Source organism: Balaenoptera acutorostrata, chromosome 15, assembly GCF_949987535.1.
Source record: "Balaenoptera acutorostrata chromosome 15, mBalAcu1.1, whole genome shotgun sequence".
NCBI lineage: Eukaryota > Metazoa > Chordata > Mammalia > Artiodactyla > Balaenopteridae > Balaenoptera > Balaenoptera acutorostrata.
The window spans coordinates 68,778,750-68,805,836 of NC_080078.1; the positions used below are offsets into that span (position 1 = coordinate 68,778,750).

The 27,087-nt window shown below is 43.2% G+C and overlaps 2 protein-coding genes and 1 non-coding gene across 8 annotated transcripts in view; 2 read left to right on the plus strand and 1 right to left on the minus strand.

Moving 5' to 3' along the window:
• RALGAPB (Ral GTPase activating protein non-catalytic subunit beta) overlaps positions 1-18,028 on the plus strand; it is a 106,216-nt gene extending 88,188 nt beyond the window's left edge. For all 6 annotated transcript variants that reach the window (XM_057528618.1, XM_007193131.3, XM_028169291.2 and 3 more), the window contains 8 exons: positions 1,425-1,583; positions 3,868-4,033; positions 6,701-6,823; positions 8,079-8,215; positions 9,910-10,018; positions 10,793-10,871; positions 13,122-13,270; positions 14,097-18,028. In XM_057528618.1, the coding sequence (XP_057384601.1) occupies positions 1,425-1,583; positions 3,868-4,033; positions 6,701-6,823; positions 8,079-8,215; positions 9,910-10,018; positions 10,793-10,871; positions 13,122-13,270; positions 14,097-14,290 (1,116 nt within the window). In that variant the 3' untranslated portion in view covers positions 14,291-18,028. The remainder of the gene's footprint in view (positions 1-1,424; positions 1,584-3,867; positions 4,034-6,700; positions 6,824-8,078; positions 8,216-9,909; positions 10,019-10,792; positions 10,872-13,121; positions 13,271-14,096) is intronic.
• Positions 18,029-18,469: 441 nt separating this feature from the next.
• Positions 18,470-24,485, plus strand: ADIG (adipogenin). The gene is made up of 2 exons (XM_007193127.2): positions 18,470-20,595; positions 24,373-24,485. The coding sequence occupies exons 1-2, from the start codon at positions 20,469-20,471 to the stop codon at positions 24,483-24,485; spliced, it is 240 nt and encodes a 79-aa protein (XP_007193189.2). The 5' UTR covers positions 18,470-20,468.
• Positions 24,486-26,800: 2,315 nt separating this feature from the next.
• On the minus strand, positions 26,801-26,874 carry TRNAE-CUC (transfer RNA glutamic acid (anticodon CUC)). The gene has a single exon. It is a non-coding gene; the product is annotated as a tRNA-Glu (tRNA).
• Positions 26,875-27,087: the final 213 nt, after the last annotated feature.

Here is a 27,087-nt window from a genome sequence, read left to right on the forward strand (position 1 = left end):
ATTCACTTCGTGGAAAAATCTGACCTGAATTGATGCGAGGCTATTTGTAGTCTTACTTATTTCATAGTGTGAATACTCTTCTGTTTGACTGCAAAAATAGTAATGTTTTTGATGAAAGGGTGTTGCCTCAACCCCTGTTAGGAATGTTAGATAATGGACTAGAAGACCAGGCTCACGATCCTTGCTACTGTAGAAGAGAGTAATCCTTGTCGTCTCTGGGGGATGCTTTCCTGAAAAATATCGTGGATGGCCCAACCTGCTGGGCAAGATCAGGGTCTCAAAGAAGATAAGGGATGGGGGGAAACAAAACAAAAAATGCCTTAAAAAATTAATAGACTATTTTTTAAAGCAGTTTTAGGTTTGCAGAACAATTGAGTAGAAAGTAGAGAGACTTCCCATATAACCTCTCTTCCTCCACACACATAGTTTCTCGTATTGTAACATCTTGCATTGTTGTGACACATCTGTAACAAGTGATGAACCAGTATGGGATGGATTATTAACTGAAGTCCATAGTTTACATTAGAGTTCACTCTGTGTTGTACAATTCTGTGGGTTTTGACAAATGCGTAATAACGTGTCCATCATTATAGCATTATACAGAATAGTTTCACTGCCCTAAAAGTCCAGTGTAATCTTCTTAGTCATATTTCCTCCTCCTTCCCCCACCCAACCCCTGAGTTTTTACTGTCTCTACAGTTTTGCCTTTTCCAGAATGTCATATAGTTGGAATCATATAGTATGTAGCCTCTTCAGATTGGCTTCTTTCACTTAGCAATTTGCATTTAAGTTTCCTCCATGTCTTTTCGTGACTTGATAGCACATTTCTTTTTATCATTGAATAATATTCCATTGTGTGGATGTATCACAGTCTACGTATCCATTCACCTACAGAAAGACACCTTGGCTGCTTGCAAGTTTTGGCCATTATGAATAAAGCTGCTGTAAACATTTGTGTGCAGGTTTTTGTGTAGACATGTTTTTAATTCATATGGGAAAATACCAAGTTATGTAATTGCTTCACTGTATGGTAAGACTATGTTTAGCTTTGCAAGAAACTGCCAAATTGCCTCCCAGCATGGCTGTACCATTTTGCATTAACACAGGCAATGAATAAGAATAAAATACATATAAATTTTTTTTCTAGAAAGCTTGATATTTTATAGAGAAAATAGGATTTTAAATTATATACATATTAAGATTTCAACTGTCTTTCAACAGAAAAAGGCAAATAAGAGAACTGGAAGGAAGTACACAAGCATGTTAAATAGTTTCTGTAGTTTGGGATTATGGTTGTGCTTATTGCTGCCACTTTATATATATTTTTTTTTACTTAATGTTTATTAAAACATGAGCAAGTATTGCTTTTATAATTAGAATGATGAAGAGAGATAATAATTTCTCCTTTCTTCCTTTGGCGATAGGAACCTGCAAATAGTCGTCTACCTCCTCACCTTATTGCACTTGACTCCATGATACCTGGATTTTTTGATGACATTGGGTATCTGGATCTCTTGCCATGTCGTCCCTTTGACACAGTTTTTATTTTCTATATGAAGCCAGGTCAGAAAACAAACCAGGAGGTAAGATTTCTGGATTTTGGGGGTAAATTTTTATGCTGTAAATTTTATAAACCCTTGAGGTAATTCTTAAACCGGTTGAGTTTCCTTAGCTTTCTAGGGACTGAGTGTGACTAGAAAACAATAAGATTCTCTGAGGCCTCCTTTAGAATGGCTGAGACCTGCCTTCCCTAGCCACAGGGAAGATTTAGATTAATTTCCAGCTGCCAGCCAGTGGCCTGCAAGTTGAATTTGACTTAACTTATTGCATCTTGACTAAATTTTCAAGTTGTTTATTGAAAAGTTTCACTTCTGAAAAAAATTTTTAATTGGAAGAAAACGAGAACTGGCTGTCAAATCAGTTTCCTGGCACTTAGAAGAACATGAAGGGATATGGGTGAACTAAACAGGTACACTTCTAAGGAGATGATGTGTTTAAGAGATGATATGTTTAAGAGATAATGGCCTGGCAACGATGCCCAGTGGATTGAGAAGTATTCGACGTAACACCACATATTTTGACTTTATTAGGCCTCCAGATGGTCTTGCCATTGATTAACATTGTATGAACTACATCAGTGATCTGTGGACTGGCTGCATCAAAAGTTACTTGGGAGAGCTTTTAAAAGTAGTAATTGCAGGATCTTATCTCTGCTGATCTGATAGAGAAGTTCTGGAGTAGGCAAAGAGAATCTTATGTTTTTTGTTTTTTTGTTTTTTTGTTTTTTTTAATTAATTAATTTATTTATTTATGGCTGTGTTAGGTCTTCATTTCTGTGCGAGGGCTTTCTCTAGTTGTGGCAAGTGGGGGCCACTCTTCATCGCGGTGTGCGGGCCTCTCACTATCGCGGCCTCTTTTGTTGTGGAGCACAGGCTCCAGACGCGCAGGCTCAGCAATTGCGGCTCACGGGCCCAGCTGCTCCACGGCATGTGGGATCTTCCCAGACCAGGGCTCAAACCCGTGTCCCCTGCATTAGCAGGCAGACTCTCAACCACTGCGCCACCAGGGAAGCCCGAGAATCTTATGTTTTAAGAGATTCCCCAGGTGATGTTGATACACTACCCCTCTCCCCATCTCATTTCTAATTTGTAGAGGATTTCTCCTTTTTCTTCCTCTAGCATTGGGTTTTCAACAGAAGCACTGTTGCTATTTTGGGCTGGATAATTCCTTGTTATGGGAGCTGTTCTATAGAATAGGACATATAGCAGCATCTTTGGCCTCTACTCACTAGGTCCCAGCGGTGCCCCACCAGTTGTGATATCAAAAATGTCTCCAGGGCTTCCCTGGTGGCGCAGTGGTTGAGAATCTGCCTGCTAATGCAGGGGACACGGGTTCGAGCCCTGGTCTGGGAAGATCCCACATGCCACGGAGCAGCTGGGCCCGTGAGCCACAACTACTGAGCCTGCGCATCTGGAGCCTGTGCCCCGCAACGGGAGGGGCCGCGATAGTGAAAGGCCCGCGCACCGCGATGAAGAGCGGTCCCCGCACCGCGATGAAGAGTGGCCCCCACTTGCCGTAACCAGAGAAAGCCCTCGCACGAACCGAAGACCCAACACAGCCAAAAATAAATAAATAAATAAATAAATAAAGTAGCTATAAAATTAAAAAAAAAAAAAAAAATGTCTCCAGACATTGCCACATGTCCCCTGGAGAGCAAAATCACCCCCATGAGAACCACTGTTTTAGAACAAGGGACTTTTCTTTCTGAGGCCCAGGAATTAAGTTTGGTACTTGGTAAAGAGGAGAGACCCTTCTGGTCACTTCATTTTTTTCTGGAATGGTTGCATTCTCTTCTTTGGACTAAGAGAAGGATGTTTTCCCACTCATTAATTATTGAATTTTTAATAGGTTTATACTTTTTATAGCATTTGTCAAGATTTGTAAGTAAATAATCACATGTAATGTTTTTCACTAATCAGACTCTGTGAAGGCGGGGACTTAGTGTTTTTTGTTTACTTTTAGTAAATATGTCTAGCTCAATAATTATTTTGCTAGGGAGGGAGCTAAAGGATTTTCTTGTATTATCTCACCTAATCTTCACAACCATCATTATTACTCACTTTATAGATGAAGAAACTGAAGCAGTGGGGTTAAGAAACTTGCCCAAGGCCCAGCCAGGATTTGAACCCAAATCTATCTAACTTGGAAGCATGCATTTTTAACTGCAGTGATATATATAGTCCCCAGTTTATTCTAAGCTTGAGCTTGATTTATCAGACACTTCAAAGTGAATCGATTTTTATGAAGCTTATTTTGATACGCTCTTTTGTTTCCTTCATTATATCTGATGATTGGTATGTATTTCAGATTTTAAAGAATGTGGAATCTTCCAGAAATGTTCAGCCACATTTCCTAGAATTTTTGCTCTCCCTTGGCTGGGCGGTAGATGTCGGCAGACACCCTGGCTGGACTGGGCATGTTTCCACCAGTTGGTCTATTAACAGTTGCGATGATGGTGAAGGACCTGAACAAGGTAAAACTCATATGTTCATTTGTTTTTTCTTGTTTTGTTACTCTTGACTTTTCCCCCTTTACTATTAGTTTGTAGTCTTATTAAAAAAAACAAGCAGAGGTATAGAATGGAAAAGCCTCTTTCCTCTAATCCTCACAGGAGGTCATTTAATAATTGTATAGTCTTCCAGACATTTTCTGTTAATATGGGGAATACTTATGTATATGTATATATAAATGAATGTATATGTTATATACATATATAATGACAGAGTTAATTAATATAAAATTAATGGCCTAATTATCACAAGGTTAATAAGTTCCTTTTTTGGAGTGTGAGTGAACAAATTCCATTTTCTATAACAATATTATAATAGATTATAGCAAAAGTACAGTTTCCTAACAAGTGTATTTTGTCTAATAAATATAGTTTTCTATTAACAGGTGTGTGTTTTAGACTTTGTGGCTATCATTTAAGTTACATTCTTGGGATATTATATAAAAATCTTTGTAGTAAACAGCTGACTATCTCTGAGAGATTCATGCCCATCTCTGCAAATCCTCCTGAGGAACTGTAATCAGGATAACAAGTACCAGAGCAAGTATAAGTTTAAACTTAAGGCCTTTGCCCCACCTGGCTAGTGCTTTTTGTTCTGGGGGCCCTTGAAATCACTGGAAAGTTAATAATACCTTTCTCAAGTGGGTAATGCCTGTGTCCGTGCTTTGAATTAGCAGAGTTTTTCTGTCAACAAGATTATAGTCTCTCAAGGTTTCCCATTGAATATCATTGTGACTTGTGACTTGTAATTTTTTCTACTTTCAACCAAGGTTGAATCAAAGTATTTGAGGATATGCTCTAATTTTAATTGCCACATAACCTTTAATATGTGCTTGAGTGTATTTATAGACTAAGTTCTCATAAGTAGAATTGATAAAGGATTTAGTTTGATAAATGTATCAGTTGGGTGCTTAAGGTTGCAGGTAATTGAAAACCCGACCCAAATTGGCTTAGATTTTGAAGGTCATTTATTGCCTCATGTAACTGAAAATTCCAGAGATTAGTGTACATTTTTTGTTGCCATTTGATCAGCAGTCCTGTTCTATTTCTCTGCAGTTTTCCTTTAGCTCTGTTTTCCATGTGTTGGCTTTGTCCCAGCCTGGCTTTCCTCATAGTGCAAATAAGGCAGTTCTAGGCTTTACATTCACATACCACACTAGTCTGAAGAGGAGAGATTAGCTGAGTCTCAGAACCTCCCTTCTCCCCAAATCCTGAGATACGCAGTGATTGGACCACCCTGAGCCTGTCGCTGTGGCAAGAGAGATGGAATGATCCCGATAGAAATAAACAAGGTAGAGGAGGGGAGGGTGGAGTGGATGTTGGGGCAGTAACCACAGTGTGTACTGCAGTAGACACAAGTGCCTGCCCAGCATCTAAACTGGGAGTCAGCAACTACAGCCCATGCCTGTTTTTGTAAATAAAGTTTTATTGGATCTCAGCCATGCTTCTTTATGTATTATCTGACTGCTTTCATGCTACAACGGCAGACTTAGGTAGTCGTGACAGAGACCATATGGCATGCAAAGCCTTATTTACTATCTGATCCTTCGCAGAAAAAGTTTGCTAACCTCTGGTCTAAACTTCTGTTTGCCACATCCTCACCAATTTAGGTGTCTTCTGGTCTGTTAGGTGAGGAATTTTCTATTTTTAATTATGATTGAGTTTCAGCATCTTCTCATATTTTTATTTCTTACCTGAGAACTACTTGTTCATTTCCTCTTCCCAGTTTTTTGTCAGGTTGTTGATCTTTTATGTATTACGGGCAGGGCATTGTGTTCATTTTAATTGAAAACTATACTAGCTCTCAGGAGTGTTACTTTTGTTAATTCAATCTTGCTGGCTTAGAGCAGATACTATTACTAAACTGCCTGTACACTTTCATATTATATCACTGATCACTGGAGAAAGTGGAACAGAAGCAAAGCTGAGGAGCAGTAGAGAGAGACCAGGGACAGGAAATGCCTTGAAAGCAAGAGTACACACACGCAGGCATCTGTCCCCCTTCCCTTCAGAGGGACTGTGGTAGTCTTCTCCCTTTTGATTACTGTTACCTCTTCCAAAAAGACTGTTCCCTAAATCCGCCTTATACAGATGAGCTAAAGGTCCTGCTAATCAAAAGTGGTCTGATTTAGAGTAGTTTCAGAAAGTATGAAATTAAGATTTTATGATTTAAAGTTAGTGTACATGCACCACAACTACTGAGCCTGCACGCCACAACTACTGAGCCCGTGTGCCACAACTACTGAAGCCCGTACGCCTAGAGCCCGTGCTCCACAACAAAGGGAAACCACCACAATGAGAAGCCCGTGCACTGCAACGAAGAGTAGCCCCCGCTCGCTGCAACTAGAGAAAGCCCGCACGCAGCAATGAAGACCCAGCGCAGCCAAAAATGAATAAATAAAATAAATTTTTAAAAAATACAACTTCTAATTTAAAAAATAAATAAATAAAGTTAGTATAAAGACATTTAATGAACATTTATGGTTTATTGTTCTTACACATTAATTGGTTCATGTTGAAAATGTACCTTCTATTTATTATCACTTTATTAACCAGTTAAAATTTCATGAAGCAGGATGATATTGGTTTTCCCCACTTTTTAGAGCAGTAATGTAGTGTTTCTCTTCCTAGATGAAGTGATTTCCTCTGAAGATGCTGGGGCTAGCATTTTCAACGGACAGAAGAAGGTGCTGTATTATGCTGATGCCCTTACGGAAATAGCTTTTGTGGTTCCTTCTTCTGTGGAGTCCTTAAGTAAGGGCATTTTTTTGTATGGAACAATTTTTGTATTCACTGGTTTGTGCAGTAGTATTGCATTGGGGGAGATTCTGAAGTCATCTAAGACATTCTTCAGCTTCGAAGGCATGATAGCTTTTAGATTATGCAGAGGTACAGGATGTTATCCCCTCTTAACTAAAGGAAAGTAGTTAAAAACAAGAAGACTGGCCCTCTAATAATAATTTTTAAATAAAGGAGATCCACTTTGGCCCATTTTTTAACTTTTTTTAATCTGATTAATACATAGAAGCCCTATTTTCCAGTTTATTCATTTCTTTCTCTAATTATGAGTAAGCCCTCACCTGCCTCCTTGTTTCCATGTGAGAGCCTTTATATGGAACCCCAGAGAATACTGCAATTGGAAGGCTGTCATGATGGCATCTGGCTGATCTTCTAACACTGAGGAGGAGAAACTTCAGCCTAGAAAAGGTGGTGATTAAGCCTGTTCTTCTCAAGGATCAGGAGTGATCATTACTTCTCGGTCTGAATTCTTAGTCTTATTTTGCCTAGAACCTTTGCTTCCTGCAAATTAAACTCATTTCTTTGTGCCTGACCAGGCAGTAGGTGGAAAACTTCAGCTTCTTCACTGAGACCATCCATAGGATAGGATGCTGCACATCATGCTTGGACGATCTCATCTCTAGGCTAATGACTTTTTGTACCCTAGCCTACCTAGGCAGCCTCCTAACCTTTGTACTTGGACCCTTCATTTTGCACTCTAGGCCCCTCTCTGTCTCTTACTCTGGGGCCAGTTGTGTCCCTGGCAGGAGGGGCCTTCCATGGTCTAGGTCAGTGTCTTAGCAGCTGTTTGCCTTCATGTCAAGGCTGTGATCTACCACCTGAATTCCAGAAGCCAGGCCCCATCTGTCCTCTGTGAACTGAGTCCCTGCCTGGTGTCTCTGGCCCAGCCTGTTTGCACCAGCTCAGTAGAGCCAGAGCCAGCAAATTACGGCACACAGGCAAAATTCAGAACACTAAGAATGGTATTTACATTTTTAAAGGGTTGTAAATAAAATACAAAGAAGAATATGCAGTAGAGACCTGTATAGCCAGCAAAGCCTGAAATATTTATTACCTGATCCTTTGCAGAAAAACTTTGCCAACCCTTGCTGTAGAAGCAATGCTTTGCTTAAGTGACTTAGGTTGGAGTGTTAGCATGACTAGTTTAATAAACACGTTTGCTCTAAAGAAGTAGTAGGTATTATAATTATTTTTTTTCTTTACGCTATAGCTGATTCGTTGGAAAGTAACATCTCAGACCAAGATAGTGATTCAAATATGGATCTTATGCCAGGAATTCTGAAACAGCCATCCCTGACGCTTGAGCTTTTCCCTAATCACACAGACAATCTTAATTCCTCACAGAGGGTAAGTCACTTTGTTGATAAACCTCCAAAAATTTGTAGTGAAATGGAAGTAATTATAGAATCGCACCTGAAAAGCTTTTAACTTTAACCCAGAGAGTAATTATAGCAGTACTGATTCATTAGTATCTTAATTTTTTTTAATCAAATTCTTATGATTTTCTTTTTTTCAGCTTGCAACAAATATTTAATTTTAATTCAGCCTTTGTTGTTTTCCTTGATTTAGCCATTTCAGTTCCATGCTCGGTTCTTTCACCCATTCCGTCTCAAGCCTAGGTTTTTATTTGGTCCCTAAAATATCCACTAATGGTACAACAGTTACTATACATTTCATAGCATTAATCATGCAAAATTCAACTTAAGTCTGACAACATACAGATGATAGCATTTTGAAGAATCACCCAGTGTTTGAATAAATGCACTGAGTGAGGCAACACAGCAGCTACTACAAGAAGGCAGCATTTTACTTTTATCCTTGTTTCTTACCTTATCAGATGTTATGTCTTATCTGTGTCCTCCCCTCATGTTATGTCTTAATCCTTACTGGAAAGTGACCAAGTAAGTGATAACAAGAGTACAGGATCAGTTTACAGGTGTAAGAAAATTGATTTAGAACAAATAATAAAAAAGACGAAGTGTAGTGTAAACTTTTCTGAAGCCCTTCTTCCATTGTAAAGGGGTTTAATTTGGCTCTTTCTACACTTAAAATTATTTTTAACGTAAGTATTTGCTTAAAAGAATATGGGAGAGGTTCACCTTTAAAATTGATTTAGGAAAAAAAGTTAACTTATATAAAACTCTGAAGTAGACTGATTTTGAAAATCATGAGTTGCTACCTTTAAAAAGGTTTCACAGAACACAGTTTGGAGAAGAACAAGTCAGGTAATGCAGAATTTTAGTCAGATCTAATAGTCAGGGATTGCTACTCATTTTCTGAATGCCAACGTGGTTACGATCAGAAGGGAACTTCCTCAACCTGAAACAGAACTCTACTAGAAACCTGCAGCTAACATTATACTTACACATTATTCTGAAAGCTTTCCCCTCAAATGGAGGCAAGGATGTTTGCTCTCACTACTTCTATTCACAAGATAGTAGAGGTTTTTTGCAGGGAAATAAGAAAAAGAAATAAAACACATAAAGCTTGGTTATTTCTTAAAATCCAAAGAATGACAACTCTTAAAGCACCATGTTTTTATATACCACATACTTTGCAGACTACTAACAAACTTAAGGAAAGAAAAATCATATCATTATATCAGTAGATACAGGAAAAGCTGTTGACAAGAATTCAACACTGAAAGGATCCCCAGGCAAATCAGTGATGTTGCTATGATGGAAAAATCGTACTGCTTTCTGACCATAGAAATAGACTCAGATCCTTTTTAAGCACTCATTAAGACATTGCATCAAATTTTATTTTTATAACTATAATTGTTTAGTGTTCCTTATCTTTTTTTCATTTGAAGTTTCTAGACCTTCATTTCCTTGTTCTAGTTTGAGACTTGATAAACAGAGGAACCAAAGAAGGGCTTTTCTGCAAACATATTTTATACTTTTTTCCAGAAGTGACTTCCCATGACGTGATCCTTATTTCACTGGGTAGCTTGATGAATGTATGGTTGTAGTTTTATTAAGCCAGTGTTTTTTATTTGTTTGTTTTTCTTCCCCTCTTCTGCTTTTCTCTGCCTCATATAGCTCAGTCCCAGTTCCAGAATGAAGAAGCTGCCTCAGGGGCGCCCTGTGCCTCCCCTTGGACCTGAGACAAGAGTTTCTGTAGTCTGGGTGGAACGCTATGATGATATAGGTACTGTGTAAGGACTTTGTCCATAAATAAGATTATAGTAGGATGACGATGACTTGTTAAATGTCTAAAGGGAGTGGCAGCATAGGCCCTATATGGTGGCCAAGAGCTGGGACTGGAGTTTAGCAAGCCTGGATTTCATTAAGCCTTAGGTCACTCATTTGTTAAATGAGTGATCCAGCACTTATTTCATAGTTGTGAAGATTTGATGAGACTCGTGGTTACAAAAAGCCTTTAGCTCTTCTTGGTATGACAGTTACTGGTTTGTGGCCACTTGGTCCCACTGCATGTAGCCCCCAGTTACCCCAGAACCTCTGGAAAGGAGAAGGGGGAACACCTCCCTCACCCTCTTTCCACAGACCCTACTGTCTTATTTTAGTGTAAAGACTAATTTGTCCTTAGGGATTCTGCTATGGATATGTTTCTCATGATTTTTATGTAAGCTGCATAAGAACATTAGAAATGTGTATTTATCCTAGAATCTCATCCAGCTCAGAGTTTATAAGAAAGTGTGATAGTTGCTTTCCAGAACTTCTAAAGCTATTTCCAAGCCCTCCAAGACTATAGATTATGTTCTGTAAAAACTCTCTGCTTTAGATGAACTTGTCTAAAATATGTCTTAAGGGAGAATTTTTTTTTTAATTTTTGAAGAATAGTTAGGATTATATATTTTAGGATAGCGCAGTCCATATATTTGTTGCCTGCTATGTGAAGAAATTAGGAAAATAGGCTTCCTAGGAGGGAGATATTAATTGTATTGCTATGATTTTCTTCCAGAAAACTTTCCCCTCTCAGACCTGATGACAGAAATCAGTACTGGTGTGGAAACTACTGCAAATAGTAGCACTTCTCTGAGGTACGCTCTTTACTTGCTTGAAGTTTATCAGCATTGTGTTTAAGCATAGAGAAACCTGTTTTTTACAATATGTTGATTGCAGTTTAATTAAGAGATAAAGACTTTCATGAAACAAAAGGGATGAAGGCAGTAAGAAGTAAACATAATTAGGGGAAAAGAATCAAAGAGAGAAGTTTGTAGATTAATGCACAAGGTGATCAAATTAGCAAGGATTTTTAAATGGCATAATTAATTGCTGTTTAAATTTATCTGAGGCAAAAAGAAAGATGGAGAAGTGGAGGCAATTAAGTATTAATGAAGGCTGATAATAGAGTAGCAATATTAGATAGAAATAATAGAATTAAATTGGTCAAAACATTCTGGATAGATAGCAGTTAAAATATCCTCATCACATAGGAGCTATTTAATGGAAAAATATTTCTAAGTAAAACATAATACTAACTTTATTATAATATTAAGATTTTTATTTTAACTTTTCATGCACAAAAAGGATAAAAACAGAATAATATGATTCTAAGAATAGTAAGACTGTATCTGTGCAGCTTTTACCGTTTCAAAGCTTTTTGCTTGCTTGTCTTTGGTTTAAACAAATAATTTATATCAAGCTAAACTTGATATTTTAACTTTGAATAAGTTCCTTCTGTTTCCATGATCTGGTTTGTATTGCACGTGAGATGAATTTCGATTACTGTTGTAGAAATGAAGTCAGTAAAGGTGGTTTATTTTAACATTATCATATTAAATTTCTAGAATAGGGCAAGTCATTCTTAAAACTTCCATGTTTGTTTCGGTTTTTTTTGGCCACACCGTGTGGCATGCGGGATCTTATTGACAGTTCCCCGACCGAGGATCGGAACCCGTGCTCCCTGCAGTGGAAGCACGGAGTCTTAACCACTGGACTGCCAGGGAAGTCCCCATGTTTTTTATGCTAAAGTATTTTAAAGCAAATTACAGATTTTCTAACATTATAAATATGCACCTCTGAAGATTAAGAACACTTTTCAAATAGATAAAGATAACATTATCACAGTAATGAAGTTAGTAGCAATTCCTTAATTTCATCTAGTAGCCAGCTCACATTCAAATTTCTCCATTTTCCCTAAAATAGTCTTTATAGCTGGTTTGTTTAAACCAGCATCCATTTCATCCATCTGGTGTTAATTCCTACAGTCTCTCTTAATACAGAACAGTCCTGTTTTTCTTTTTTTCGTCCATGACAGTGACTTGCTGAAGAGACCAGGATAGATTTCATGAGGAGTACTTTTCTAGAACTAGTTTGGAAGAGAACTTTTAAGTCTCTTGTACTGTTTGTTGTTGTTTTAATCTTTTTAGGTCAAAAGTTGTAATATGATTGGACTGTAAAATTTGTGTTTTACTAGTAGTTTAGCAAAGTTTAGAATTTGTCTTGGGGACAGAATTAGTATAGGATTGGTTTTTATTAAATGTCTTAAAATATTGACTCACTGTCCCTTTGGCCAAAATCACTTTAGAAAGAAAGCTCATTGTGTTGCAAAACAAAAACAAACCAAAACCCTGGCATATAGCATCGAAGAGTAACATGGGTACCTCTAGATGCATTGGCATAGCACCGACACATGATGTGTAATTCAGTCTTCTAAAGGTACGGTTGCTGACCTTGGCAGCTGTGTTACCTGTTCAGAGACTTTGAGGGCTTTGACTGTGATAAGATTCAGCCATTTATCACCTCTGCTGAGGAGGACACTTGAAACTGACCCAGACTAAGGTCCTCCCGACCTCTTTCCCCAGCCCCTAAAAAAAATCGTATCAGGGATTCCCATAGTGAGCCTAAACTGTATTCCCACTTCTGCTCTGAGGTGCCAGTATTGACTGTGGTGGAACTCCCTGCCCTCTGGCCAGCCGCACTTTTGTTCCCTACAAGAAGGAGGGACTAAGTAAAAGTCCCATGGCTGGTTGCTATTGATGGTTCCCCACCATACATTTTTCTGGCCTTTCCTTCCACCCCGTGTCCCCAGTGGTTTTCTAAGCACAATTTTTAGCCCCTTTTTTGGTCAGCTTCAAAAGGCCAACCCCAGTGATAGGTAATTAGGGTCAGGTGTTGGTGTGGGGAGCTTCACCATGGGCTCCCAGAAAGAAGATTCTGAGCAGACTGATCACTTGTCTCTTCTCAAATACTGCCTGGCAGTAAGTCCCCTTGGTATTCTTATATTACACATGGGGGACTTAAGCTCTTGAATATCTGGGGTAAAAAGAGTTTTTTCTTTTCTTAAGATCTACTGCTCTTGAAAAAGAAGTTCCTGTCATCTTCATCCACCCTTTAAACACTGGATTATTCCGGATTAAAATTCAAGGAGCCACTGGAAAATTTAACATGGTCATCCCTCTTGTGGATGGGATGATTGTCAGTAGGCGAGCACTCGGTAAGCTTCATATGTGGCTGAAGGATTGAATTTTCTTTTCTTTTTTTTTAAAATAAATTTATTTATTTATTTATTTTTGGCTGTGTTGGGTCTTCGTTGCTGTGCGTGGGCTTTCTCTAGTTGCAGCAAGCAGGGGCCACTCTTTGTTGTGGTGAGTGGGTTTCTCACTGCAGTGGCTTCGCGTTGCGGAGCACAGGCTATAGGCGCGCGGGCTTCAGTAGTTGTGGCACACGGGCTCTAGAGCACAGGCTCAGTAGTTGTGGCGCACGGGCTTAGTTGCTCTGCGGCATGTGGGATCTTCCCGGACCAGGGATCAAACTCGTGTCCCCTGCATTGGCAGGCGTATTCTTAACCACTACGCCACCACGGAAGTCCCATTGAGTTTCTTTTTTTTTTTCTTTTTTTTTTTTTATTTAACATTTTCATGAACCAAAAAGAAGTATAAATAAGGAAATGGTGATATTACTTAGTAGGTCCCACGTGTGGAAAATCCTGTGGCTCTTGTTAAAAGGAAGCATGTTTGGTTCTGTTTTGAAGTGTGCTTAATCTGCTAAGTACGAGCACAACTATAATTCACAAACTTCCAGTCCTGGAAAACGAGCATAGTTGTTTACAGTCCAGGGCAGGAAATGGGTTGTCAGGCTAGATTTTGATTTTGTTTTTCCATGTCATTGTGTGTTTCTTCTGACAGTTTTATCTTAGTAGAGCTCTGTCTCTCTGGGGACAAGGAGTTTTGCAAATGGAATGAAATAGTTTGAGTTTGCAGAGAATAGTTCACTTGAATACTGATAGTTCACCTAGCTGACTAAAACCCTCTGTTTTCAAGGTTTTCTGGTGAGGCAGACTGTAATTAACATTTGTAGAAGAAAGAGACTGGAAAGTGACTCCTACAGTCCACCACATGTCCGCCGGAAACAGAAGATCACCGACATTGTCAACAAGTACCGGAACAAGCAGTTGGAGCCAGAGTTTTATACTTCACTTTTTCAGGAGGTTGGACTCAAGAACTGTAGTTCTTAGACCACTGTCTGTCTAGGACTATTGAACTCTAGTTTGGAGCTATAATATCAAAGCAAAACAATTTGATAGGTGATCACTGTAACAATAAAACAAATCACTCCCCAAGAGCTTACCGTTTAATCACCAGAATAGAAGAGACACATTATAAACCCATCTGAGAGAAGACTTTTCGGCTTTTTAGTGAAATGGGCTCCCAGACACAATCATATTCCTGCTGGTAATGATGATATACGTTTTAGCCATAAACTTTCTTTTAAAAGTGGCAATTTTAGTTAAATATAAGCCTTTTGAGGAGAAAGGCTTTTATGCATCTCAGTTAAACATGTGCATTGGTAGTTTCAAATTTGCAAATTAGAAGTTGAAGATAGTTTTATACCTCACTTTTTAGGAGGTTGTGTTCAAAAGTAAAATCTGTCTCAGAATCTTCCAGGACATTTAAAGACTCGTGTTGATAGCATGGAGAAGGAAGGAAACCTCAACTTTCTGCTCACTCATAGGTCCATTTGTCATCCAGCTGTCATCCAAATGTCATACTGACAGAAAAGAACTTAAGTGTTTTTTGCTCAGATAAGAAGTCTGAGTTTAAAATATTTCATAGTCTCTCTCCACATTTCAAAAAGTTACTCTCATCACTGCAAAGGTCTGTCTGAAGGCCTCAGTTTCTGGGCAGCCCAGGAACAGATCTAAAATGGAAGCATGGCCCAGTCCTTTAATGAGGATACAAATGGAGTTTGTGGAGTTAAGTTAGAAGACAGCTTTGATGCCTCCACTCTCTCCATTATTGTCTAACTCCGTGACATTATGACAGGTTAACCATTTGTAATTCCTTGATAATTTCTTGGTTAAATATTAAGAAATATAAATTCACAGCAAAGGTTAAACATTATTTGGTTTCATCCATTGTCTCTTATTTCAGGACCAAGCAGGAAACTGCAGTAGTTTATGAAGGATTCTAATTTGGGGTTCAGGAAATAGCCTCTCAACGCTACTAATTCAGATCTCTCCCAGAGAGCTACTAGATTTCATCATAATTGACAAACATTAGTGACCACCTCCTTGGGTGGCTTGCTTTTAGAAATGGCTGTTGTCATATTTTCTGGACTTTGCTGGCTGAAGGCACAACAAATCCCTGCCCGGGTTTTTGAAATACTTCTGTTACCTCGCTGCTACTTTTCTGCCAGGGATAAATGTTTTGAGGTGGCCAGACCCAGAACCTCCTTACAAGGATTCCTGTTACAGTGCTAGCATATACACTGCTCATTTCTCCTATTCTTGTGTGCTTTCTTCTTTATTAAGATTATTTTATGTTAAGAAAATAAGTGACATTTAAAAGTCCAAAGAGGAGTGATCACAGTTGTATAAGGGGTGATTTCCCACTTGAACTCTGATGTCAGTAGATTCTGTAGGTCAGGCCTACAATGGTCTGTTTGGTTTAATGTTTTGGTAGTTTAATTAGAGGGTGGGGAATAGTATAGGACCTAATTCCCTGTGCAGATATTTCTATTCCAGAAGTACATGTTGATATCTATGAGCAAGAAACGGCATAGCAGCTCTTGGTTTTAAGTTTGCCGTACCTTTTTCTTCATGTTTGTTTTAAGCTCAGGTAAAAGTAACCTCCTCCTTCTATGACTCCAGTTTCCATTCAGGGTATAATATTATTCAGTAATTGATTTTCTTTTTAATCTGGGCAATAAATTGATGTTTCCAGATGGTAGCATGGGGGAGGGGGTTGTATGATTAGCACATTCTGCCCTAAAAATGTTTTAGTAGCTCAGCAGGTGTAAAGTGAGGTTTAACAACTTTCATGGAAATTCCAGATTGACATTTCATGGGAAAAAATAGGCCCTTGTTCTGATGGATGTGGACAAAGAAGGCTATAAATTAATGTGCAACTTATAACATTCCAGAGGTTAAAAATAACTGATGTAGGTGTACCTCTTCAGTGTGACTCTTCAGATAACACTTTTACCTTTGGCATAGTTCTGCTGTCAGCTTAATGTATGGTGATGTGTGTGTTGGGGTGGCCTTCCTGATGCTTCAGTTTGCTCTAATTTCTGACAACTCCTTGTAATTCTAATGGCTTTGATAAGTCAGTGAACAGCCATGTTGAATGCATTTATGATCTGGAAGACTTTGTGGTCCCCCAGGGAAGGAGGGATGGATTTAGGACTGTGCTGCTCCCAAAGGCATGAAACCCCAGTGTGTACGGCACAGAGTATGGGGTACACGTACCTCGTCAGGTGCTGACTCCTGCTCAAAACCACATCTACCTAAAAAGGGAGTGTGGTGAGGACCCTTGGACCTTTCACTAGTGTGGGTTTGAGTTCATGGTCACTAAGTTCTCTCAGCTGCCTTTGTAAAAGTCACGTTGAGTACAGTAATGCCAGAGGAGCATATTTAGTCCCTAATAATAATCTTTAGTAGTCCACTTGATAAATTTGCTAACATAGGTTCAGAACCTTTGCGGGGAAGCCAGGACCACTTTGGTCTTAGGCTTAAACAGTTTAGTTGCTGCATGTGACAGGTACACCAGGGTGTGGATGAGTGTGACATTTGTTGACAAGGAAAGCGTTACCCAGGGGACAGAGGCAGGTAGCCCCTCGTAGTCCCTTCTCACATTTGGGGGGTAGGGGCTCTCTCCCCCTCTCTGATTGGGAGCACTGAGGACAGAGAGGAGGAGGGCTTTTGCCTTTTCCTGTTCAGCCGGCTGTCTTGTCCAGTGCTTCTTCCTAAGACTCCCTCCTGTCCGTTGGCCCTTTGACCTGGATAGTTACATGGTGGTGTGACCCCCTCCCGTCCTGGCAATATATACACAACATGCATGCATGCTGTCCTCCATTTCCAGGTCTTCAGGTCCCCTGAGGCCGCCCATTCTCCTCTGGACTCGTTTATAAAAACAAAATACCTACATCTTTGGCCAATAATGTCAGTTCCCTACAGGTTGTGTGTGTGAGGCCTTCATGAGTGGTTACTTCCTGTATACACTGAGGAAGCATTTGTCAGACTCTGCAGAGTGATTTTTAGAGAAGCAGTGTCTTCAAGAGTATTTATTTATATTGGAAGGTGGAATTTTACCCAAAGAAAGTGGGAGTCAGCCTTGCTCAAAGACATGTAGATGGTAAAAAATGTATCGGAGGTAATTTGACACTCCTGCTGGTAGTTCTCCATTCAGCATTTTAAAACCCGTTCAGGTTATATCTTCCTAAAAAGAATTGATTTATATGTTTACATGAAATGGTAAGTTGCGTTAGGTGGTCTGTTTTAGGGATTTCCATGACAGCCTCTTTTCCCGAGATGGAGAGATTGGAGGTAATCCACCCGTTCAATGTGGAATCAAACTGTGGGTTCTCAGTAGCTAAAGAAGCCATGTACTGTATAGTGTTTTTCTCGGAGTATCAACTCATGTTTTTCAGATGCTTTTCTTTTTTAAATGGTGAGGGAAAGGTATAATTTGGGATTCCACAGTGCCTTGCATACAGTAGGCGCCCAATAAATATTTGTTGAAGCAAACCAAGTTTCCCAAGTCCTTGTCTCTTGCAGTGACCAAGAACATCTTTCTCCTCTGAAGGGCTTGGCAGTTGTGGCTAAAAAATAAGCAGTATCATTATTTGCTTGAAATCATATACACGATTTGTATGAATTTTGGTATGTTGCCAAGACATGATCTTTTTCTTATTGTATTTTCTGTAAATATTTCTGGCACTGAACTGTAAAGTAAAGGCGAAATGTAAATATGAAGGTGTCCTGTGTACCCTCGCCTCCTGTGTTTCCTCTTCGTCAGTTAGGGAAGAAGGCCCAGAGGCTTGTTTGTATTTATGCAGCCCCTTTGTCCAGAAGAAACCCATGGAATATTGAATGTAATACATTTAGTCAATTAAATTTTAAGGAGATTCTTATCTAAAAATGTCATGTGTGCTTTTGGTTTGCCTCTGGCATGGGCGTGCTTCATAATTTAGATCAGTAGGTTTTCACCCTGCTTTTGTAGAGTATCATGAAATACTCAAAATTTGATAAATTTAAAAAGAAAATTATTTGGCCTTCTAGGCTGGAAGGAGCTTGTGTAACTAAAGCATTGCCAGCAGAGACCCACCTTACAGAGGCTAGCAATTGCTGAGTGGCTGGCTGGCGCTCTGTGTCCTGGGAACAGAAATGCCAGCTGAGCTCCCTGCCTGCAGAAGATCTGAGCTCTGCCAGGGCTGGCCAGTCAGGAAAGCAGAGATGCAGGGGGAGGTCCTCCCGCTGCCCACTGGCCCTTTGAGTAGGGTCTTGGCTGCAGAAGGTTCCATGGGGCCAGATTAACACCTAATGCCTAGGTCACACGTGGGGGGGGGGGTGGTACCACTTGAGCAAACAGCTGTGGTGCATGACTCTGCCAAGAGCCACCCCTCCAGCCTGGCACTGACTCCACGTGACAATGTGTGACCCCCCAAACTGCAACTGGAAGCCAGGGCTGCGAGTTGCCTCCCCTGCAGGTGTGTGTCCACGCCTGCTTGCCTCCTCACTACAGCACCTGCTGCTGGGTTCTGGTGGCCAGGGGGGCATAGCCCTGGGCTGACTGCACTCTGGCCCTGTTTTGGGGTCTGGCAAGGATATGTGTGTTTGAGCCTTTCTCAGCTGTGCTGCTCAGCTCTTTCTGACCCCAGCCCCTTCAGAACCCAGTGCCAAGGGACTTCCCTGGTGGTCCAGTGGCTAAGACTCCGTGCTCCCAATGCATGGGCTCAGGTTCGATCCCTGGTCAGGGAAATGGATCCTGCATGCCCCAACAAAGAGTTCGCATGCTGCAACTAAAGATCCTGTGGGCCACATTTACGACTGGCACAGCCAAAAACGAACAAACAACAGTGCCAAGAAATCACCCCAACCCAGACCACCCAGCTCTTGGTCTTGGCCCCTGGGCCCTGAGTGGCACAGCTTGCCAGGCTACCGTGTTTCATGGATGCACATTCTAATACCATCTGCCCTGACCCTCCTCTGCTGGGAACTCAGGTCATTCCACAGCTGGGCTAAGACTCCCTTTAAACACACTGGCCCTGCAAACCCCAGCTGTCCCCGCCCCCATTTTTACTGTGGCTGGACCCCTCTTACCCTTCTCCCTGGGCCAGTGTCTTCCTCTAAGGGGGTCCTTCCACTCCATGTCTCCCCTAGGTCTACCACCCACTTCCTACAGCTGCTCCCCCAGCCTGGAATGGGGTCTGCCTGACTTTCCAACCTATGCTCCACGAGATGCCGTGGTCTCAAAAGCAAGTCGACCTCAGACTGGTTGCCCATTGATGTGTGGAGTCCGAGCCTCACCCCCTGGAGGTTCTGACTCAGCAGAGCAAGGTGAGCATGCCAATCGGCATGTCTCATAAGTACCATCCAGCCCCCTCCGCCCCTCTGCTGGTAGTGGCTGAGGCAGGTGGGCCAGCTGGAGAATACCACGCTTCTGCCTTCCTGCCCTCCACAAGCAGCAGCCGCTCTTCATGTGGACTTCCCACACCCACCAGGCTCCCAGCCTGGCCAGAGTCTCCCTCCAGCTTAGGGGCTCTCAGGCCCTGGGAGGTCCAGCGCCTCCTTCCTGTCGTGGGACCTGACGTGGAGATTTACTGACTACTCCATAATGAAGGAATGACAGAGGCGAGGGGGAGAGAGAAGCTCCGCATTTGGGGGTGTCTTGCCCACTTGGGAGATAAAGGAACAAGGTTAAAGTCTTAGAAGCTCTTCACTGAAAACCCTAATAAGGAGAGATGCAGAAGCTTCCAGATTAAGTAACAGTCATTTACTAAGGGCCTTGCTGTCTCCAGAAGGAATATGTGACCTCAGATATATGAACACCCACCTGGGGGCAATTTGTATCCACTTTTCTAACTTTTAGCAGCTTGGTGAGGTAAGGATTATTTCCATTCTGCAAGAGGGTCGGGGAGGTGTCACGTGAACCCACAGCATCTTATGAGGATTCAAACCCAGGCCTGGAAGCCTGGGCTTTTGTTCTCAGTCAGATTGTCTCACTACCCCTGCTTCTGCCCACTCGTCCAAAACAGCTCTCTCTTCAGCTGCCTGAAGGACCTTGTGGTTTCCTTATTACGCCACCCGTTCAGTCACAATTGGGCTGAGAGCGGAGCGTGGCTCGGCCCACCAGGTCCTCAGGGCATCCCTGCCAGCCCAGCCCAGGCCGGCCTGGCCTAGCCACACACACACCATGAAGTACCCTCTGGTGCCGCTGGTGAACGAGCTGACGTTTTCTTTCCTGGTGTTCTGGCTCTGTCTGCCCGTGGCTTTGCTGTTGTTCTTGCTGATCGTCTGGCTACACTTCTTACTCAGCCAGGGTGAGCTGCCCAGGTCGGGCCCTAATCCTGGAGGCTGGGCAGGACGTGGGATAGGGTGGGAGTCCCAAAACAACTGCCGAGAGAGGGTTGTCCTTCAGGCAGAGGGGTTTCCTGCTGGCTCCGAGTTGACAAGCAGTCACCTGCAAGAGAAAGCATTGACTTGGTAGTTTAGCATTTCCTAACTTAGAGTCCCAGAGTGAATCCTGAGTTTGGAAAACAATATGTATGTGTGCACATCTGTCCCTTCAGGGCCACTGCTAGCATATAAGGTCTTTGGTACATATGAAATTATTGTGAATGTGACTGCGAATTTAGTTAAGATATTCTAGATAGAAGATAAAACAATTTATTACTTTTGCGCTAGAATATAAATATATTTGTGGTAAAATAAACTTGGAGCAGAAATGTACTTGGAATTGGTTATCGTGTATACAAAATTCATATTATTTCTGAAGAAGCAGTACTCATGTACCACCGGTAATAGAAGCTATTATTATCAAAATGTGTATGTAAACTATATATATATATATACACAGAATAATGGAACTATAATTTTTGTGTGAAATATGGTGTCAAATGTAAAATGTATGTTTCAGCATGGCAGTAAATGCTTTCTGTTTTTGTGACCAATCATTAATTTAGAAGGAATTGAATCTTTATAATAAATAAATAAACAAATAAATAAATACACACACAAAAAGGTGCCCCTTCAGGGCCATAGCTAGCACATAAGGTCTTTGGTACAAATCAGAAAGAGGTGGCCCCTCTGGGCAGATGAGTTAGTAAAAGGTGTCCCTTCCTGTGAATGCAGCCAGGGCACAAGGCTCGGTGAGCAGAGCATGGGCTGGCTTTCAGCCCCTCTCGGCCCTCAGCCCTGTGCTTTTGCAGTCAACAACCAGTTCGATGGGTACAGCAGCCTTCAGCATTTAGCAGGTGCCCAGAGACCACTCACACAGTTTCCTGCCCAGACCACACATCAGGGAGGATCTGGGTTTCTGTGGGACACAGGATCACAGAAGCTGACCGACATCTGTCCTGAACTCAGCATGCCACCCAGAGGAGTGGGAGGCAGGGTGAAGCGGGCCTGAGAGAGGCTGGAAGCGGTGGGCCGGTGGGGACGGGGGACAGCCTGGCCATGTGGCAGGAATGACACTCTGCTCCTCAGGTGTCCCGTTTCCCCCGGCAGTCCCGTCACCTAGGGCCCTCTTCCTGGGCACTGCTTGACCTCCCACCTCCTGCTCAGCAGCCCCATGACCTTTGACCACCTGGGCAGGGAGGGCACTGAGTGTGCTGCCAGCTCTGCTCAGATGGTCCTCAGACAAGCTGAGCAGTTCACCCCCCACTTGCCCCATGATCTCACATGTAGGGGCTGGCAATTGTGCAATTGTTAGGCGTTCCTGGCGAGAGCTTCCAGAAAATGTTTGTTTAAAGTGTGTTCTCCTTCTGTTCCCAGGGTGGACGACAGCCCTCCCTGAGGGCCAGTGTTGGGTAGGAGGCAGAGCCCTTGCCTGCAGTGGCTATAAAATCCCGTTTCTCCAGAGTCTAGGGGATGTGGGCCGGGTTTCAGCTTTGCCCCTTAATCGTTCATAACAATAGCTTTTTTGAACACTGTGCTAGGCCTTGTGCTAAACACTTGGTGTACCTTATTTCATTTAATCCTCAGACTAACCCTGTGAAATAATCCTTATCGTACAAGTGAGGAAACTGAGGTTTGGAGAGAAGTTACCTGTCCAAGGCCACACCCTTAAGAGTGCCGACTGTCCAGTGTCTCACCTGGGCCCTGACACCTACCAGCTGTGTGACTTGGGGCAAATCCTCTCTGAGCCCCAGTTTTCTCACCTACAAAATGGAGATAATAACGGTCCCTACCCTTTGGGGCTGTGGAGAGATGCATGTCAGGGGCAGGGTACCTGTACACACACGGCACATAGCAGGTGCTTGGAAGCTGAGAAATAATCCAGGCAGTGTCGGTTTTATCAAGGTAGGAGGAAGTGTAGGCGTGGCTTTGGATGGCTTTTCCGGAAGGTGGGACACCTTCCCTGAGGTCCAAGGCACGAATCTCCTCCAGCAATTCGTTCTCCTTGGAGACCCATCTCTAAGCCATCCACAACCTGCCCTGTCCGACCCCCCTCTCAGACTTTCTCCTGAGAGGCTGTTTACCCACTGACATCTCACCAGCGGTTTGAAACAGGTCCTTTTGTTGATTTTGCATTGAAAAGAAACTGTCCTTGAAGTGAGGCAAGCAGCCCTCCCTCAGGGTCCCCGTCTTCTTGGAAATCTCAGTATTACTGTGTTCTGTCTTTGTGCTGAGAATTGGCTCAAACCCAGGGTCTGGACCTGCCAGGGTTTGTGGGGCTGGGGCTCGGGACACCCTGGCCTGGGGTTTTCTATTCTGCCGTGGATCTCTTGATTGGAATCAGTCTGGCCTGGAATCCAGTATGAACAGCCGTCAAGAGGAGCTCTGATTCCCCTCTCCCCACCCCCACCTGGCCTGGCTCAGCAGGGCGGTTTCAGAGCCCAGAAGGCAGAAGGTTGAGCAGCAAGTGCCACGTGGCCCATGAGGATGTGAGGATGCCAATGAGTTTTTCCAAGTGGAGGCTGGAGCAAGCGGGGAGGAGGAGGGAGCTGCCTGGTGAGATGGGTGCAGAGGCAAGAAAAGATGGTTGGCAGCTGAGCCCTGGAGAAGCCGGCCAGGGAGGGCGATGCTGGTCCCCAGCCTGACATAGGAAGGGACGATGAAGCCTCCGAATTCCCTGCCTTTGGACAAGGGCCCCCATGGAACCGCACGGGACTGTGGGGCCGGGACCTGCTTTTGCGTCCAGCGCTGCCACCTCCCAGCGGCAGGAAAACCTACACGTGTTATTAGATGGGTACCTGAGCTTGCTAACACGGCATATCTCAGGAAGGCAAGGTGAGAAAAGAGGGGGAAGGGGGAGATTCTTATTTTTCTGAGTATACTCAAGTTGTTTCACTGGTTACAGAGAAGTAGAGGAGGTTGAAGACAGCCCCTCAGGTTTCAGACCAAGAAAAGGCCGAGGGAGTTTCCTGGTGGTCTAGTGGTTAGGATTTGGTGCTTTCACCACTGGGTCCTGGGTTTGATCCCTGGTGGGGGGCTTTGGGGTGGGGAAGGGGGCGTTCTTTTTTTTAAAAAAGGGATTCTACCATATACTTCTCTGCAACTTTCTTGTAATATACCATAGACATCCAGCAAGTTAAACAATACAGATCTAATGCGGGTGTTTTAAAAAGCCTCATGACATGCCACACATGAGTGTGCCACACTTCATCACCCAGACCTCTCATGATGAACACACACACGGTTTCCAGGGTATTTTAGTGTGTGTGTGCGCATGTGTGTGTTTCACCATAAAACAGTGCTGTACGGGACACCATTGGACACATATACTCAGACATTTGTTAATGAATGAACTGGTGGACGGATGGATGAACAGGTGGGTGGGTGGGCTTGTGTCTCCTCAGTCCCCTCCTGGACCATGCTCAATACAGGTAGGTCATTTGCTCACCCCTAGGGTCCTTCCTCTTCTAGAAGGTGGATGTGTCATGGGCCAACCTTCTTTCTTGGTCCCTGGTCATCATTCAAGGCCCCAAAGTCTTCCTGAGGTCTTGGGGCTGTCTCATCTGCCAGGATTCTGCCTTGGCCCCCTGGCCTCAGATAAGGCTTCAGGGGATGCCTGGGCCCGGCAGGGGGCTCCTTTAGCATCGAAAATAGGAGCTAGGATGTGACCACCGAAGAGGTCTTGTCTTGTCCCTCCACAGATTCAGAGGAAAATGCCTCAGATGTTTGCTTTGATTGGGAGCCCTGGAGCAAAGGCCCCGCCAAGTTTTGCCAGAAGACACGCCATAGCCAAGAGGAGGAGAGGCCCTGCTAGTGAGCCTATTCTGCCAGGTGAGGCCCCTCTAAGAGGTGGGGGGCTGGAAACAGGAGCCTCAGGGCCTGCCCAAAGCCTAGGGAGGCTGCCATGTTGGAGCTCTTCTCCCTCTACCATGTTGGAAATCTTGCTGTCTCTGCCATGTCAGAGAACCTTCTGCCTTATTGTGTGGGAGACCTATTTTTGCCCCGTTAGAGGACCAGTCACCTCTGCCGTGAAGAGTTTCTTTACAAAGGCCCCCCTACCCATTATCTCTAGGACCTCACCTCCCATTACCCTCCTTAGGGTCTTTGCACTGGCTGTTCCCTCTGCCTGGAACCCTTCTCCCCACACATGCCTCACCTCGAAGGGTTCTGCTCAAATGTCACTTTTTCAGTGACAACCACCCTCCTTAATGCTGTAATCTCTTCCCCGCTCTGACTCTGCTCTACGTTTTCTTTTGCCATAGCACTTATTACTCCTGACATGCTTGATAATTGATGTCTCCAAAGCATCCATAGCAAGGCCTGACACACAATGGAGGCTCCACAGATATTTGTAAAAGGAAGGAGAAAGACATGATAACAGTAGTAATAGTAATAATAATGGCTGATATTCATTGAGTGTTTAATAGGTACCAGAGCCCGTGCGAAACATTCACAAGCTCATTTACGGAAGTCCTACGAAGAAGATATTATTCTTATCTTCATTTTACAAATGGGAATTCAGAGTGTCAGTGCAGTTAAATAATGTGCCCAAGTATCAGAGCTCTACCCTCACTGAACAGCGAGGATACCTCATCCATCCCAACGGGATTAAATGCCATTTCTATGCCAGTGACTCCAAATGTATCTCACTCTAATCTCCCTTCTGAGCTCTATTATCTGTCCCCTCGATGCCTTTTCATGGCTAGAATGGGATTCTTAATTCCCTTTGCTACCCAACAAAGCAAAACACAGCACCCGATCTTCTGCCAGCTGGTCCCCATCTCCATGAACATCACTGCCGTTGGTTGGTCTAGTTGCTTGAGCCACAAGCCTGGGAGTCAGCCGTCATGCCTTTCTTTTCCTCCCACCCACGTCCAGTCCATCAGCAAGTCCTAAATGCCATCTCTCATGCGTCCACTTCTCTCTGTCCCCAGGGCCACCATGGCCTGCCCTACCCCAAGGTCTGCCCGTACATCTCACTCTTGGAGCCCCTGCCTGTCCGAGTGGAGAAAGGAGGTGGTGGCGAGAAGCAGGGACCCTTACTTAACCTCAGTCACACTGACCTTGTCAGGTCATGACCTTGACAGTTAAGAGCCCTTTCCCCAGAAAACACACACTTGGACACGCACTCAGAGTTTTGTGCTCAGGGCCAGGTTCACAGGTTGTCACCTGTGCAGTCCCACAAGGTCACATGTTCAGAAGAGCCTCGTGCTTTGTTTAATGTTCTGCTGTCGCTGTCTTGAAATTCTTAATTTTTTTTTTCTTTTGGCTGTGCCACGTGGTTTGTGGGATCTTAGTTCCATGACCAGGGATCGAACCCTGGCCCTCGGCAGCGAAAGCCCAGAGTCCTAACCACTGAACCACAAGGGAATTCCCTTGAAATTCTTAGTTTTTGACCAAGGGGACCCACATTGTTCATTTTTTTAATGGGCCCCACAAATCACATAGCCCATCCTGTTTGCGTACAATTAATGGGGTAAGAAAAGGAGATATTCGGACGCTGATATAGAGCCCTTCCTGCCCCATCGTGGGTCTGTGTCCCTCTTACTCTTTCCTCTCATTGTCACCCTAGGTCCAATGTTCCACTGCTTCCCAGCCTGGTTTTCCCAGAGTCAGCGGGGCTGCGGCAGCAGCCGAGGTGGATGGGAGACTCACTGGGGAGGGGAGAGGACTTTGGCAAGTGAGGTGCTCCCCAGGGACCCCCGACTCGTCTCCTCCACTGATGGGCGCACGAACGCCTCCAGAGACCCGGCTCTTCTCCGTTACAGACCACCTCCCAGTCCCCCCAGGGAGAAGCCTGAGCCTGTGAAGACAGTATAAGCCGGCCCTTGGGGAGAAGCTGCCGACTGAACTCAGAGGCCTGTGAGGACAGGCCCCTGAGAAACCTGCTGGGCCTGACCAAGTCCACTCTTCTGACAAGCTGTGCAGCCCGGGCCCAGCCCTGGCACAACCTTGAGCCATCCTGACCTTTGGGAATCTCTTTCCCACCTGTTCAAAGGGCTGGGGATCTTGCTCTGAACTTCTGTTCTTTAATTTCAAACTCACTGTACGTGAAATCAAGCTCAAAATCACTCATCCTTTTTTTTTTTTTTTTTTTTTTTGCATGCCACGCAACTTGCGGGATCTTAGTTCCCTGACCAGGGATCGAACCCCGGGTCCCCGGCAGTGAGAGTGCCAAGTCCTAACCACTGGACCACCAGGGAATTCCCTCAAACTCACTCCTTGATTAGTCTTCAGGTTGATTTTAATAACAAATGTTCATTTTATAACTATGTACATTGTCTACCATTTGCCTAGTTACAATAGGAAGAGCTCACCTTTAGTGGGTGCTTACTGTGTGCCAGGTGCTTCACTATGCATTTTTTATACACATGATTTTTTTTTTTTCTTTTTTTGCCGCGTTGGGTCTTCATTGC

Coding starts and splice junctions, on each gene's coding strand:
- ADIG (XM_007193127.2), top strand. CDS start 20,469: ATGAAGTACCCTCTGGTGCCGCTGGTGAACGAGCTGACGTTTTCTTTC. Junction 20,596..24,372: donor ACACTTCTTACTCAGCCAGG/GTGAGCTGCCCA, acceptor GTCCCTCCACAG/ATTCAGAGGAAAATGCCTCA.